Below are 13,529 nucleotides of genomic sequence, written 5' to 3' on the forward strand. Positions count from 1 at the left end.
GAATTTTTGATTTTTTTTGTTTGTTTACGCCACTTTTATTAAAAATATATTTTTCAACAATCATTCCGGACAACTGTACATCTACATGTTTGAAGGTGAAAGATAACTTGCGTAATCTTTTTTTTTTTTTTTAATCATAGATAATTTGCTAACTGGGTAACAACTAACACTTCTTCTTGCATGTTTTAATAAGAAAAAAAAACGTACACACTTTAATGGTATGGACAGTTACTCATTTAATGGTAATTAACTCTTTTGACTTGGTTCTAGCATGACGACAGCCTTAATTAGCACACCCATACAATCAAAACTACCCTATGCATTGGTTTTACTGTGATATTTGAGACCAAAAATTACCTCCTGGGAATGCTTTTTTACTCCCGTCCTAAGCTCTTATTATCGTTTATTTTGATATCAAACCATAGCATAATTATAATAACGTGGATACCACCCAAATCAAAGCCAAGTTATCGATTTCGAGCTAGGGTACATTCGTTGAAAACTCGTTCGACATCGGCTTGTTAGTTACATCAACAAATCAAGCTTGGATATTTTTGGAAGCTTGTCAAAATTTTCACATCAAGCTGTTACTCCTTGTTTGGCTTATGTGGTGTTAAAAAAAATAAAATTTCAGACTTCTTAAGATCAACTCGTTTCATAAAAAAGCCAAGCTCAAACATACAAAATCTTGTTAAGTTTTCGAAGACAAAATAAATACATTGATCTAATCATCAGTAGATATTATATGAACAATTACAATGGCCTAAAGTTAGTATCATACATACATCTTTCAACAGTAAAACTATTCGGTAGTCCAGGAGTATTAAAATAATTAAAAAAGTTTGCTTGCGAACTCATGGTTAGCTTCCCCTTTCATTGCAGAAGAAGTCGCTAGATCCCTAAGCTCAGATAGGCTCCTTCCCAGCTGCAAAGCCACTTTCATTTCAAACAACTCCCCATTCTCTCTCCTCTCCACTTCTCTCTCCTTCAAATTTGATTCTATGGACTCTTGCATGAGCTCAAAGAAACCGGCATTGCTCCTGTACATCTCAAACACCATCCCAACTTGTCCACCGTGCTCGACTGCGTTCACGACGGTCGACAATGCCCCGGCAACGACCCCAAGAACCACAGCCCACGGTCCATGGCCCGCAAAAGCAGAGCCGAAAGCAGCAAGTCCGGTCAACAAAGGGCCAGAAATGGCTAAGATTTTGTTCAGTTTCAAGATTTTCTTACCCAACCTCAAGTAATCTTCCTTATCTTTCCTGTTCAAAACCGTAACTATCTCTCTCATTTCCCCCTCTAGCTCGCCATTCCAACCGTTCCCATTTTTTCTCCCACCGAGACCTTTTGCCTTCCGATTCTGTAGTGGGGCCCACCAGACAGCAGGCTCCACGGTTTTTGGAAATTTCTCGAGCATCACACCTAGCAGAGGAAACGGGTACGCCCTGTCAAGTGCTAGAACTTTGGCCGTCGCCTCTTTCACGTCATTCAAATTTGGAGCACCGATGCTAACAGTCGTGCGAATCTCTTCGTAAAGCTGCTTAAACAACCTCACAGCGTTTCTCTGCTCCTCTGCAAGTTGCGACGGTTGAATCTTGTTCAAGACCAACAACATTCCCGTAGCCGCCAAATACAACAAAGTAGAAGAGAGCTTAAGAGCCACAAGAGGAGCCCCGCCGGCCCCCATAGCTGCAACTCCGGTCATTAGTGACGCTGTTAGAGTGATTGAGTTGATGGAGGTTAAAAGTAGGTTATTCCAGTTGTTTCTCTGCTCTCCTATATTATTATGCATCTCCACTCTATCGGCAACAGCCTCCATTATGGCGTAAAGCTTCTCTATCGCCATGGGATCGGACGCCTTAGGAGAGGGAGAAAGCTTTTCGAATTGGGTGGTGGTTGTGTTTTTGTAACCATTCCTCAATTGCAACTCCTCCACCAAACCTATGGTGGTTAGCTTGGGAAGAGAGAGGCTACTACCATTTCGAAGCTTCGGCATGTTAATAGTAGCTCTAACGGTCATGATTTCTCGCCGGCAACGCGAAGAAGATGAGGGAAATGATGAAGGGACCACATTTGATGCTCGAATGCTAGCCATTTTCCTTTTAGAAGCTCGAATGGCTCTTCAAAGTGTGAAGTTTTTATTGTTTTTGTCTTGATTTTTGTTGGGGGTGAGACAGGTTGTGAAGTTCTCCTGTGGGTTATTTGAGGTTGAAGATTATAGTGAGTTGAGATATGGAGAGAGAATTGGAAGGTATTTATAGAGAGAGAGATTCGTGGGGTTTGACATATGACGAAGAGGTCAAGGGTATGAATCGGGTGGGATTGGACCATTTCTCAATTAATAAGTTTGGGGAAGAGGTTGGTCTTTGAATGACTTTCAACGGAAATAACCTGTGAAAACTTTTGAAACAGCAAAACAATCGCGCGTTTTTTCCCCTGGCTAGATTACAACATAATAACGACAAAAATATATGCTAAACTATCAAATTTTATAGGACGATATAATTGTAAGACAATTAGACAAAGACGCAGCGGAGATTGGACTATCAACCTCCGGCCATTGTTGTTCAAATGGATCACTGACCCTCACACTCACTCGATATAGGTGTCTTCTAACCTATGCTGGACTTGATCACCTAGATTTGATGGAAATCATAGGCTTATATAGATGCTAGGTTAGGAACCCTTAATCTTCCTCAAAAAACCTTATAGTTTCCCTCCATCATGGAAACTTAAACTTACAAATAATAGGGATAGTGGAAAGCCAAGAGCTTCGAAACCACAACTACAAACATAATGTAAGTGGGCAATCCCTTAATCACCCATGTGACTAAGTGGGCCTTAAAAAAATTTCTTACATTCTCCCACTGGCCCACGAGACACATGTTTACATTTTAAGGTGATAAATACTTTATATGGCCATGCAACTGAAACTGCCCATTACTTTAAAGTTTAGAAAACCTCCTACTCATTGCAAAATATCAGACATGAATCATAGCGGTAGTGCCGTAACTACAGACATTCCCTTCCATGTATTACAATGTGTGACACTTTCCAACGAGTACCGGTTAAAACCAAATAAGATAAACTTGATAAATGACTAACTAGTAGTCATTTAGGGTCCTCTTTATTTATCCCAACGGATAAACTTTATACGTACTTCTTACCTTATGTGCACATATACGTCTCTATTCTCTAAGAACACTCATAGTGTGTCCAAATCATAATTGAGCAACAAATGAGAGAAAACATTATAAAATGAGCTAACATGTCATATATTCACAACATGACATATACTGTTTTGCCGACAAGAATTAGCTCTAGACTTTATGCTCAATGGACACAGATTGTGTGTAAGAACTGTCTCTCTTCTTACGAGGCACTTTGCATCGATATTCTTTATTCGGCTTTTATCTTTATCTTAGAGAAGAAACTATAGCCGAAAAAACTTAGTAATAGTCTCAATATAATATCGATAACCTGAGACCCTTAATTACATGCTATCTAGTTTCATGCATAGCTCCCACTAATTTCTAAATTTATAGAAAATAGCAACTTATATAAGACATGATCGAGATGCATGTAAATCAACTTAAAAATTCTTGGCTCTTTATAAGTACCTCATAATCTTTATTTGTAGCCTTCTAGTACTTTATATCATGTTCACTTGAATATCGATCCAGTAAACCCTTAACCAATATCCATATAGCCCAGAAAAAAAATATATATATATATGCTCCCACTAACCTTACGGAGTATACTTTTCCTCTATTTATAAGCAAAATGACTACTACTACTATTACTACTTTTTTTCTTTTTTCTTTTTGGGCAGAACTCTTTTCTCGATGCTATCCAAGCCAAAACTATATTGGATTTTCAAATGGTCCTTAAACCACTAGTATAGAGAAAGAACTCCAAATGGATATTACTTTGAACATTAATCCTAAAGGGTTAAAACTTCTCCCACTATTAATGTTCTAATTTTATTTTGCGCATTTGATTATGTGACTATAGATGCTTCATTTACATAGCGCAAAATCATAACCCCTGCATCGAAGAAAAGTGAATTTCTAAATAGTCAATATAATTCCCGCAATTTTATAGCAGAATACGAGAAACAACTTTATAAGTAGTATGAATGGCTACAACAACCAAGAAATAATGATTTTCAACTTATACGTAAATTTTAACCTTCCTGTGGGTAAAGGTGCATCACGCATGAATTTACATCACTTTATGAATAAGATAAATTATCAAAATAATGAGAACGAATTCTCCATACCTATGGGCATAGGAAAAGCTTATTCTCGACTTTCAAATGATTATCTTACTCAACTTAAATCACAAAAATAACAACCTCCTCGCATGAGTTATTTTCATGAATTAATTAACTTCAACTTTTATGCTAATCTTTATCTTAAATAAAGTATATTCAAACATCCCTGTGGGCAAAGGCGGCAAAATGCAGCGAATCTACTTAGCTTAAAAAAAAATACCAAACAGAAATTTCCTTTATCTGTGGACATAGGAAGTTTCATTCTAATACTGAATTCACTACTTTAATCTCAAGCTATATTAACAAAAGTAATTATCTTCCTGTGGGTAAAAATAGTTAATTTTGTTAATTGAGATTTGCATGAATAGATGCCAGACTATAATAGATGCCAAACTTATAGTCTTAAGATCAAATCAACTTCAGATATGAATATCAAATGGTCCTTAAACCACTAGTATAGAGAAAGAACTCCAAATGGATATTTATTTGAACATTAATCCTAAAGGGTTAAAACTTCTCCCACTATTAATGTTCTAATTTTATTTTGCGCATTTGATTATGTGACTATAGATGCTTCATTCACATAGCGCAAAATCATAACCCCTGCATCGAAGAAAAGTGAATTTCTAGATAGTCAATATAATTCCCGCAATTTTATAGCAGAATGCGTGATGCACCTTTACCCATAGGAAGGCTAGAATTTACGTATAAGTTGAAAATCATTATTTCTTGGTTGTTGTAGCCATTCATACTGCTTAGAGCATCTCTAATCCATACAAAATAGAGGATGGATGTAACACATTGAGGGGAGATTTTGTAATTTGTTTCACTTTTTCTTCACTTTTTCTATTTTTTGGGAGAATCTTTGAGGGACCCACCGTCCTTTTTAGAGTTTGGTCCTCCAAAAGTAAATTTGGTCCTCTAAAAATGGAGGACCAAAAGTAAATTTGGAGTACAAATTTCCTCCAAACTCTAAAAAGGACGGTGGGTCCCTCAAAAATTCTCCCAAAAAAGTACAAAAAGTGAAGAAAAAGTGGAATAAATTACAAAATCTCCCCTCAATGTGTTACATCCATCCTCTATTTTGTATGGATTGGAGATGCTCTTATAAAGTTGCTTCTCGTATTCTGCTATAAAATTGCGGAAATTATATTGACTATCTAGAAATTCACTTTTCTTCGATGTAGGGGTTATGTCCGGCCATTGTTGTTCAAGTGGATCACTAACCCTCACACTCACTCGATATAGGTGTCTTCTAACCTATGCAGGACTTGATCACCTAGATTTGATGGAGATCATAGGCTTATATAGATACTAGGTTAGGGACCCTTAATCTTCCTCAAGAAACCTTATAGTTTCCCTCCATCATGAAAACTTAAACTTACAAATAATAGGGATAGTGGAAAGCCAAGAGCTTTGAAACCACAACTACAAACATAATGTAAGTGGGCAATCCCTTAATCACCCATGTGACTAAGTGGGCCTTAAAAATATTTCTTACAATAATGTGATCAACTATTAATCTTGAGGCAAATGATAATGATCTAATCGAGCCAAGGTGAACATAAAATGTAAAAACCGTGATTAAAAAATGGAAAAGCCTACAATACACACCTCTTAAAAGAGTGTATCATAAGCACTTATTTTGTGGTTCATTCATAACATTTTAGAGTGTTTCGTAACTTTTGTTGTAGAATTTATAACTTTTCAGCAGTACGATTTGTAACATTTTCATTATGATTCATAACATTTTGGTATATCTCGTAACCTTTGTACGATTCTTAACTTTTTAGCAATACGATTCATAACATTTTCTCTATAATTCATAACATTTTGGGGGGTGCATATGATACACATCCAAATAAGGGGTGTGTATTGTAGTCTTTCCCTTAAAAAAAACCTTTGAAAATTTACGAACGATAAAAATATTCTAAAATAAGGAGATTTTTTGGGTGTTTTTTTTGTTTGTTTTGAAACAGCAAAAAAAGGTTTCTATATCATTAATAAAAATCATACAAAATAAAAACCTGCAGTGACACACCAAGGAGCGTCATGCACAAATGGTAATACTTTACCTATCACTACAACACATCTCAAATTTTATTTAAAAAAAAAAAACTAAAGTTGGTAAGACACCAACAAAACACCCAAAAAGAACTCAACCCAAACAAGTGGGCTAGGCCCAAAACCCCTGAAAACCCAAACTCCTAAAACAGCTCCAAAACCCTAACCCTGACACAACAACAAACCAAACACCGCCGATCCGCCGCCTCACCACCACCGGAACATACACAAACCAACACTCCGGCCATCCGAAAAAAATGCCGTCCAAGCCCAAACCCCCAACTTCTTTAGATGGTTGTTCATAAATTTAAATTTAAATTTTTTGATTTCTCTCGTTGATACAAACTAATACTCAAAAAATTAACGCAGAACTAACAAATTGAAAAAAATAATAATAAAGACAAATATAAATATAAAGGGATTATTAAGTCGAAGCATACTTGGGTAGTATAGTATTATTTTCAAGAATACAAAGTGTTTGAGTTAGTTTACAATATCTCAAATAATCATGAGATGTTAGTCAAACCCTATACTAACAGGACTATTTATCGCGGGACAAAAGCTTAATATTGTAAACTAGCGTCACAAATTAAGCATAATAGTTTGTCACATTAACAACCAATTACAAGTAGGAATATTCCTGCTAGTGGACGGGGATTTGTTTTCCAATATTAGTCAAGGTCACATAAGCTGACTTTGACACTTTCTATTTTATCTTTGATTTGGATACTTGAATTATAAATAAATAAAAATAGGATTGTCCTCAATCCATTGGTAGAACTAAAAGAGCCCCATCAAACTGTGCCCTTTTTTTTTATTATTATTATTACAAGCCTCGGAAGAACATAAATTATATCCAAATTACATTAAACGGATATAGTCGACAATTCTACTAAACTCAACCGAAAACCCATTCAAAAAATAGGTAAACAAATACCCCACATTCGAGGGAACAAATACTAATAAAGAATGAGTTCAGCTTGCTCATTAAATAATATTCAATTTTTGCTCGGTACGCTGAACCCATTCTTGAGTCCGAGCTTTGCTAGCTCTTGTCCTTCTTGACCATCGAATTACTACATTCCTATGTTGGAATCTTGAAAACAGGAAACGTTCTCGTTCGAATGATTCAAAGTACAAAAAATTGTACAACGGGAAAAAAGTCTACAGATGATTTGAGGAGGAGGAGACTCGTTCTCATGCGTAAGCAGTGTGACGACGTTTTAGGGATCCTCGGAGCGTAATTGGTCAAACTGTTCCTGCCTATGTCATTTTGCATGCCCGGCTACCTCATTGGTCTTGAATCAAGGGCGCATCCATGAGCAACAAAATTAAACTACGGCAGGCTTGTTGTTTTCAACGTAACGATGGTTATTTGTAGCGCCTCTCTTACATGGTGTGGAATTTACACATACATGAAGCCTACATCGTGTAAGAGGGCATTACAAAGAAACCGTTGCATTAAGATTTTTTCGTCATTAGGTGTACGGTATGTTTTTTTTTTTAGGCAAAAGAAATTTTAGTAATTTCCAAAAAGATACAAAAATTAAATGAAATAAGGGCAACGAAAGGCTGCCCGAGATGCAGGCGTTGGCAAGAGACCAACAAAAATAACCAAAAAAAAAAAAAAAACACCAAATGGGCCAAGCCCAAACCCAAATACAACAACCCCAAAACAATAAACTACCCCCACCACCCAAACCCAAGTACGGTATGTATTTTTTTGTATATATCTCGAGCTACAAAAAGGACTCGTAATGAAATTACACTATGAAATTTGCATGCATCTAATTGGACCACCCCCAAGACTTTCAAAACCAAGATTACAAAAATAATACTATGTTGGACCACAACAATTCATGTGTCCTTGCTTCATCCAAGCACTTTTGCATCGACTTTTGCACCGGCTTTTTGAAACCACAAAATTGATATGAAATAACAAAAATCTCTCTAATAACAACACCCACAAATTTCATATAATGGGCCTCAAACTATTTTTCATTAGAAATCATATCTTCGGCCGGTTTGAATTCAGGATGGGCTTATACTACGTATATGCATGCCGAAGCCCATCCGATTAATAAACGGGATTCATTCAGTATTCTCAAGCCTAGCCCTAGTAAAATTTTCGTATTTCTCAAATGCGTCTAATTAGTCCATTTGTTTTTCTAAAGCATAGTACGCCAAGCATAAATGAATTATCTATGTATAGACTATAACTGTTATATACAAATTAGAGTTCACAATCATAATAATTATATTTGTAAGCTCTAAGCCTCTAACACTACTATTGAAAACAAACCAGTAAAATATACTCAATGTAGTTTTAATAATTAAAATTTTCTTCCTAAAAAGTAATTAATATCCTCAAAACTACAAATGCCGCAATATTAATGAAGTTGCAACATGCAAAAAAAAAAACTTATCTCGAGAATCTCTCTTGTATAATCAATCATGAATAAGCATATATGCTTTTATATGGAAATGTATTGAGAATATATTGATACTTCCTTTCTTAATAGATTTCATACATTTAGAAATTGACTACGTAGACTGAACTACTTTAGAAATTTTCATTTCAATTATTTCAATTCTTGCCTGTAGTAAATGGTACATCGATCGATCATTTTATTATAAGTTCATGGGCATAGGCGCACGTGCGCCCCCGCACGCACACAGAGAGAGAGAGAGAGAGAGAGAGAGAGAGAGAGAGAGAACTTCATTATTTTAGGATTCCATTTTCTTGAGCGATTGAAGGACTGAACTCCTTCGACCGATGATTTTGTAGTCATTTGGCCAGCTATATATTGAAGAACCTTGTCATTTAAATATTTTTTAATATACAGTACAACAAATAAGCCCTTTCATAGCGTTCCAAAGAACGACTTATTAGGCGATGCAATTAAAAGTCCTTTCTTTCAATAGTGTTTATTGTCCGCTATTGTTAATGTATTCCACAGCAAACAAAGAACGCTATAAAACGTTAACCATAGCGTTTAGATGGGCGCTATACTAGCCTCTACTGTTATAGATACTAGACCTTCCATAGCATTGAAAGACTGTTACAAATAAGAGACCTTCCATAGCATTCAACGACCGCTATATATACAATTGTAAGCATTCATCGCATCCTATGCAAAGCTCTAAAAAGAACCAATTAATACCAATCGTTAAGTTTAATTAATTGCCATAAAGAAGCTCCCATATATTCATACATTAATTGTTCCATACAAGAAATAGAGGATCCATGGAGTGGAAGGCTGAGAAAACGATGCCATGTTAGCTAGTACTGCTTGATGAATATTAAGTGAAGTGTGAACAGTTAGGAATGGATGATGAGCTCATAATCGTGATTGGGAATTGTCACTGGTGTTGATGTGAGAACAAATGGGTTAATTGATGAATCTTTCTACTGTAAAGAATTTCCATTTAGTTAGCACATTGGAGCATTAGTGTTTTGCAATCCTTACCAAATAGCAGTATGGGTCTGCTATTAGGAACTTGGTTTGGTAATTGCTGCCTAGACCCGTCAATATCCTCCACTAAAATGCTAAAAATTTCGAAGAAAAATATCTACTCACAAAAATAAGTTCATGATCTTCTGCTACAACACATTCTACAAGACACGAGATCTCCAGAATAATCTAACTCTTAAGACTACAAATAGGAAAATACTTACAACTAAACCAGCAGAGTACAAAAGGAAACATGGAATAGGTCTCACTGAAACCAGCGTGATTGTCTGAGTTCCAAGTGGGTTTCGGGCAATAAACCTGTTTTTTGGTTTTTCTTTTTTGACCCTTTGGTGAAACTACATAACCAGCAAAAAAAATATTGATCAAACGGTCCATATCAATAGCTCATATCAATACTTATATCAAGTGTCGTCTCATTCAATTAGTGTTTACCACTCGTATAACCAAACTGCTACATATGAAAAGTGGAAACCGACTCAGGCGGCACTTTGTGCTTCTATGAACCAATAGTCCTCCAAATTACAAGGAGTACTAAACTATCAAATTCAATTGCATTCAATAGCTCCATTACAAATCCAAATTCAAAGACATCAACAAACACAAGGTGAAGGTGATCAATCACCACTAAGGACAGCAGCAAGGACGAGGCATTAGCTATTTTACCGGCTTGAATTGCTTTTTCCTGTTTTGGGTTGATTAGATATTCTTATTCAGTTAACTTCTGGTCTATAACAAAGTTCTTACAACAAGAACAATTATGCAGCCCTTTGTAACAAATTGCCAACAACCAATCAGGTGATTAATTAACTTCAAACAAAATCACACTACATAAACTCCAGTGGACTTCTAAAATTGCACTATTGTAGAGCAACCAACCTATCCACTCTTGGGCCCTATGTCTAGATAATGTAGACAAGTCATGTATGAAAAATCAAATACTCAGCCAATCCTAGCAAAAATCAAATCAAACCTGTTGAGCACTTTGAACTGGCTGTTTACTTCTACCAATGCAGTTTGTGTTCTTCACTGACTGCAAAATCAAGAAATAGAAGAACGACGAAGGTCAGGATATTAATAAGGAAACATAGGTTAATCCATGCACTGACAATAATACACCAATATTATTTATGCATCGACATCAATAAGCATATTATATTAACTCAGATAATTTAGGGACACTAGAACCCAAATATTAAAACACAACTAGTGGACCACTTCAAAGCTTTTCTTTATAGTTATTTCAGAAAAGGTAGGGTAGGAGCTCACATAATTTAAAATAAGTTATGCTCTATTCTCTGCAAACTACGTATATAAAATGGAGATTTAAACAAGGTAGAACAATTAGTGCACATCGACCCAAAAAAAAAAAAAAAAACCCTAATTTCGAATATACAATGCAGAATCACAAACCCCCAAAATCCAACCCTAAAATTGTTTAACCGTACATATATGCCTTTTAAATATCTAAGATAATCGCTGTCGAAGTGGCTGGGTTTGTGCATGTTTGAAACCCCCAAAATCCAACCCTACAACTGGGTTTGTGGCTGGGTTTGCTTAATCGTACATTACCGAAAGCTTATCACTCTAATTTCGAAGTGGCTGAGCTAATGCGATGGAATCTGATAGTTGATGGCAGATCGATGGGCTGTGTGTGTGCGCGCGCGCACATGAGAGAGTGAGAGAGAGAGAAGGGGCGGGGGGGGGGGGGGAACAAACCCATTTAGATCAGATTGTTGGAAAAATAGAGGAGAATGACCAAACCTTAGCAACACGTGATGCCCCTTCACGGTGTAGATTTTTTGGCAACAGCAACGTGGAGGCAGAGAGGGAGGAGACGGTAGTGGTTGCGACGACCGAAGGATTTTGCAAGGATGACGTTACTAAGCTCCAGGTGCCATATCTTCCAAACCGAGGGGAATCGGCTTATCCATCTAGTTTAGAGAGAGAGAGAGAGAGAGAGAGAGAGAGAGAGAGAGAGAGAGAGTATGTTAGGGTTTAGAATTGGACTGGAAATATATTTGTACAAAATTTGAGAGAGAGAAGAATTTCCCACACACCGAGTATTTTCGCGGCTATAAATTTCCCACTGAGACTCACGCCTTTTTCTTAAATGGGGTGAACGCTGTAATTGTATTTAATGGAATGCTGTGGAAAATTTTCTGCTCCCCTACAGTGCGTGCACGCTATCTTAACATGAAGATGCAACTCTATCACAGCATTTTTAAAAGAATGCTATAAAATTAAGCTATTAAAACTCATGTTTGTTGTAGTGATAGTTTAAATTTATTGTGCCTTTTTTAAATTTTTGAGAAAAACTTTCATGTTCACTAAGTCAACTAGTTACTAATTGGATATCACTCCATTGGATACTTCTAGGGACTTTTATGTTAGCATCGTATATATACAATTTTATATTTTGGACTTTTGACTAAGGCATGTATGTTTAAATTAGTTTTCATTCGTTTATAATAAGTACGCTAAATCAAAGTAATTGATTGACTTCTTTTGAACATATTAGTGATAGCTCCTACAATTTGAATCTTTAAACTAAGTGTCTCTAAAATATTTTTATCATTCAAACTAAGTGGTAAGTTCGGAAAATAATTAAAATATACAGGAGCATTATGTAAGCTAGACTTCATTAAGTCGAGCAGACTGTCACTACATATAGTGAACTCATCATCTCTTAATAGAGGTGCTATTGACACAAAGAAATTGTGCACAAATCGTGCATTGATCGCGATGTGAGGCCTAGGACAGGACCCACAAAAATGAACCAGAATGAAAAGTTAGATAATTAGATCAAATACTTCTAAGTATCGGATTTAGCTGATTTTTCGCGGGGACCTTACAAAAATGTTTTAAATTTGATGAATGGCTCAGATCATTTATGTGGAATCCGCCACATCGTGATCAGTACACGATATGTGCTCAATTTCTCTGTGTCGATAGACTTACGGACCTCTTAACGATAAAAAAAACTTCAGGAGTTAATTAAGTCCTTTTCTGGTCAAAGGATGTCAATTTGGATGTCAATTTTTTTATATCCATAGCAATTTCAATTTCTTATATCTTTCAATATGGATCTCAAAAAATATGTAATATGAATTTTGTTAGATAGTTCTCGATTAGTTCTATTATACAAAGTTTTCAAACTCATGAAAAACATTATAGATTGAAAGATATAAATGATTAAAAAATTATACGAATTTCAAAAATTATTATCTCTTTTGGGACGGAGGGAGTATATATTATATTTATGGAATCACCGTACCAATTATCTGAGAAGACTTTTGTTTTTAAAACGGCATTTTTTTTATTTTTGGACGAATTAAAACGGCATATGAGGAGACTCCTTCCCATGTTGGCTAATGTTTTGGTCAGATCTCTGAACTGAAGCCATTCGCGCCGGCCCATTGGTCTTGGATCGATCAGACCAACCATGAACACATAAGGCAGCCTTTATACTGTTTGATCACAAAATGATTTACACTACATACCGCCTAAATGGGTGATGCATCTTGGTATCTCCATGGAGTTTTTTTTTTTTTTGATCCGTATCTCCATGGTGTTAAATTCTTACTTTTAATCAATAGATAGATAGCCGATGAGGTTCGAACACATAATATAATATCTGCCCTGATGTTATACTAGGTTGTTAGCCACTAAGGCCTCGTTCCAGAAATCTTCTTAAAAAATAAGTAACTTAT

The 13,529-nt window shown here is 35.9% G+C and overlaps 1 protein-coding gene across 1 annotated transcript; it reads right to left on the reverse strand.

Moving 5' to 3' along the window:
• Window positions 1–832: 832 nt before the first annotated feature.
• Window positions 833–2,211, reverse strand: LOC131315267 (probable F-box protein At4g22030). The gene has a single exon (XM_058344413.1). It carries the CDS (start codon window positions 2,096–2,098, stop codon window positions 833–835), a length of 1,266 nt encoding a protein of 421 aa, XP_058200396.1. The 5' UTR covers window positions 2,099–2,211.
• Window positions 2,212–13,529: the final 11,318 nt, after the last annotated feature.

This window comes from Rhododendron vialii, chromosome 13a (genome assembly GCF_030253575.1).
Source record: "Rhododendron vialii isolate Sample 1 chromosome 13a, ASM3025357v1".
In the NCBI taxonomy this organism is placed as follows: Eukaryota; Viridiplantae; Streptophyta; class Magnoliopsida; order Ericales; family Ericaceae; genus Rhododendron; species Rhododendron vialii.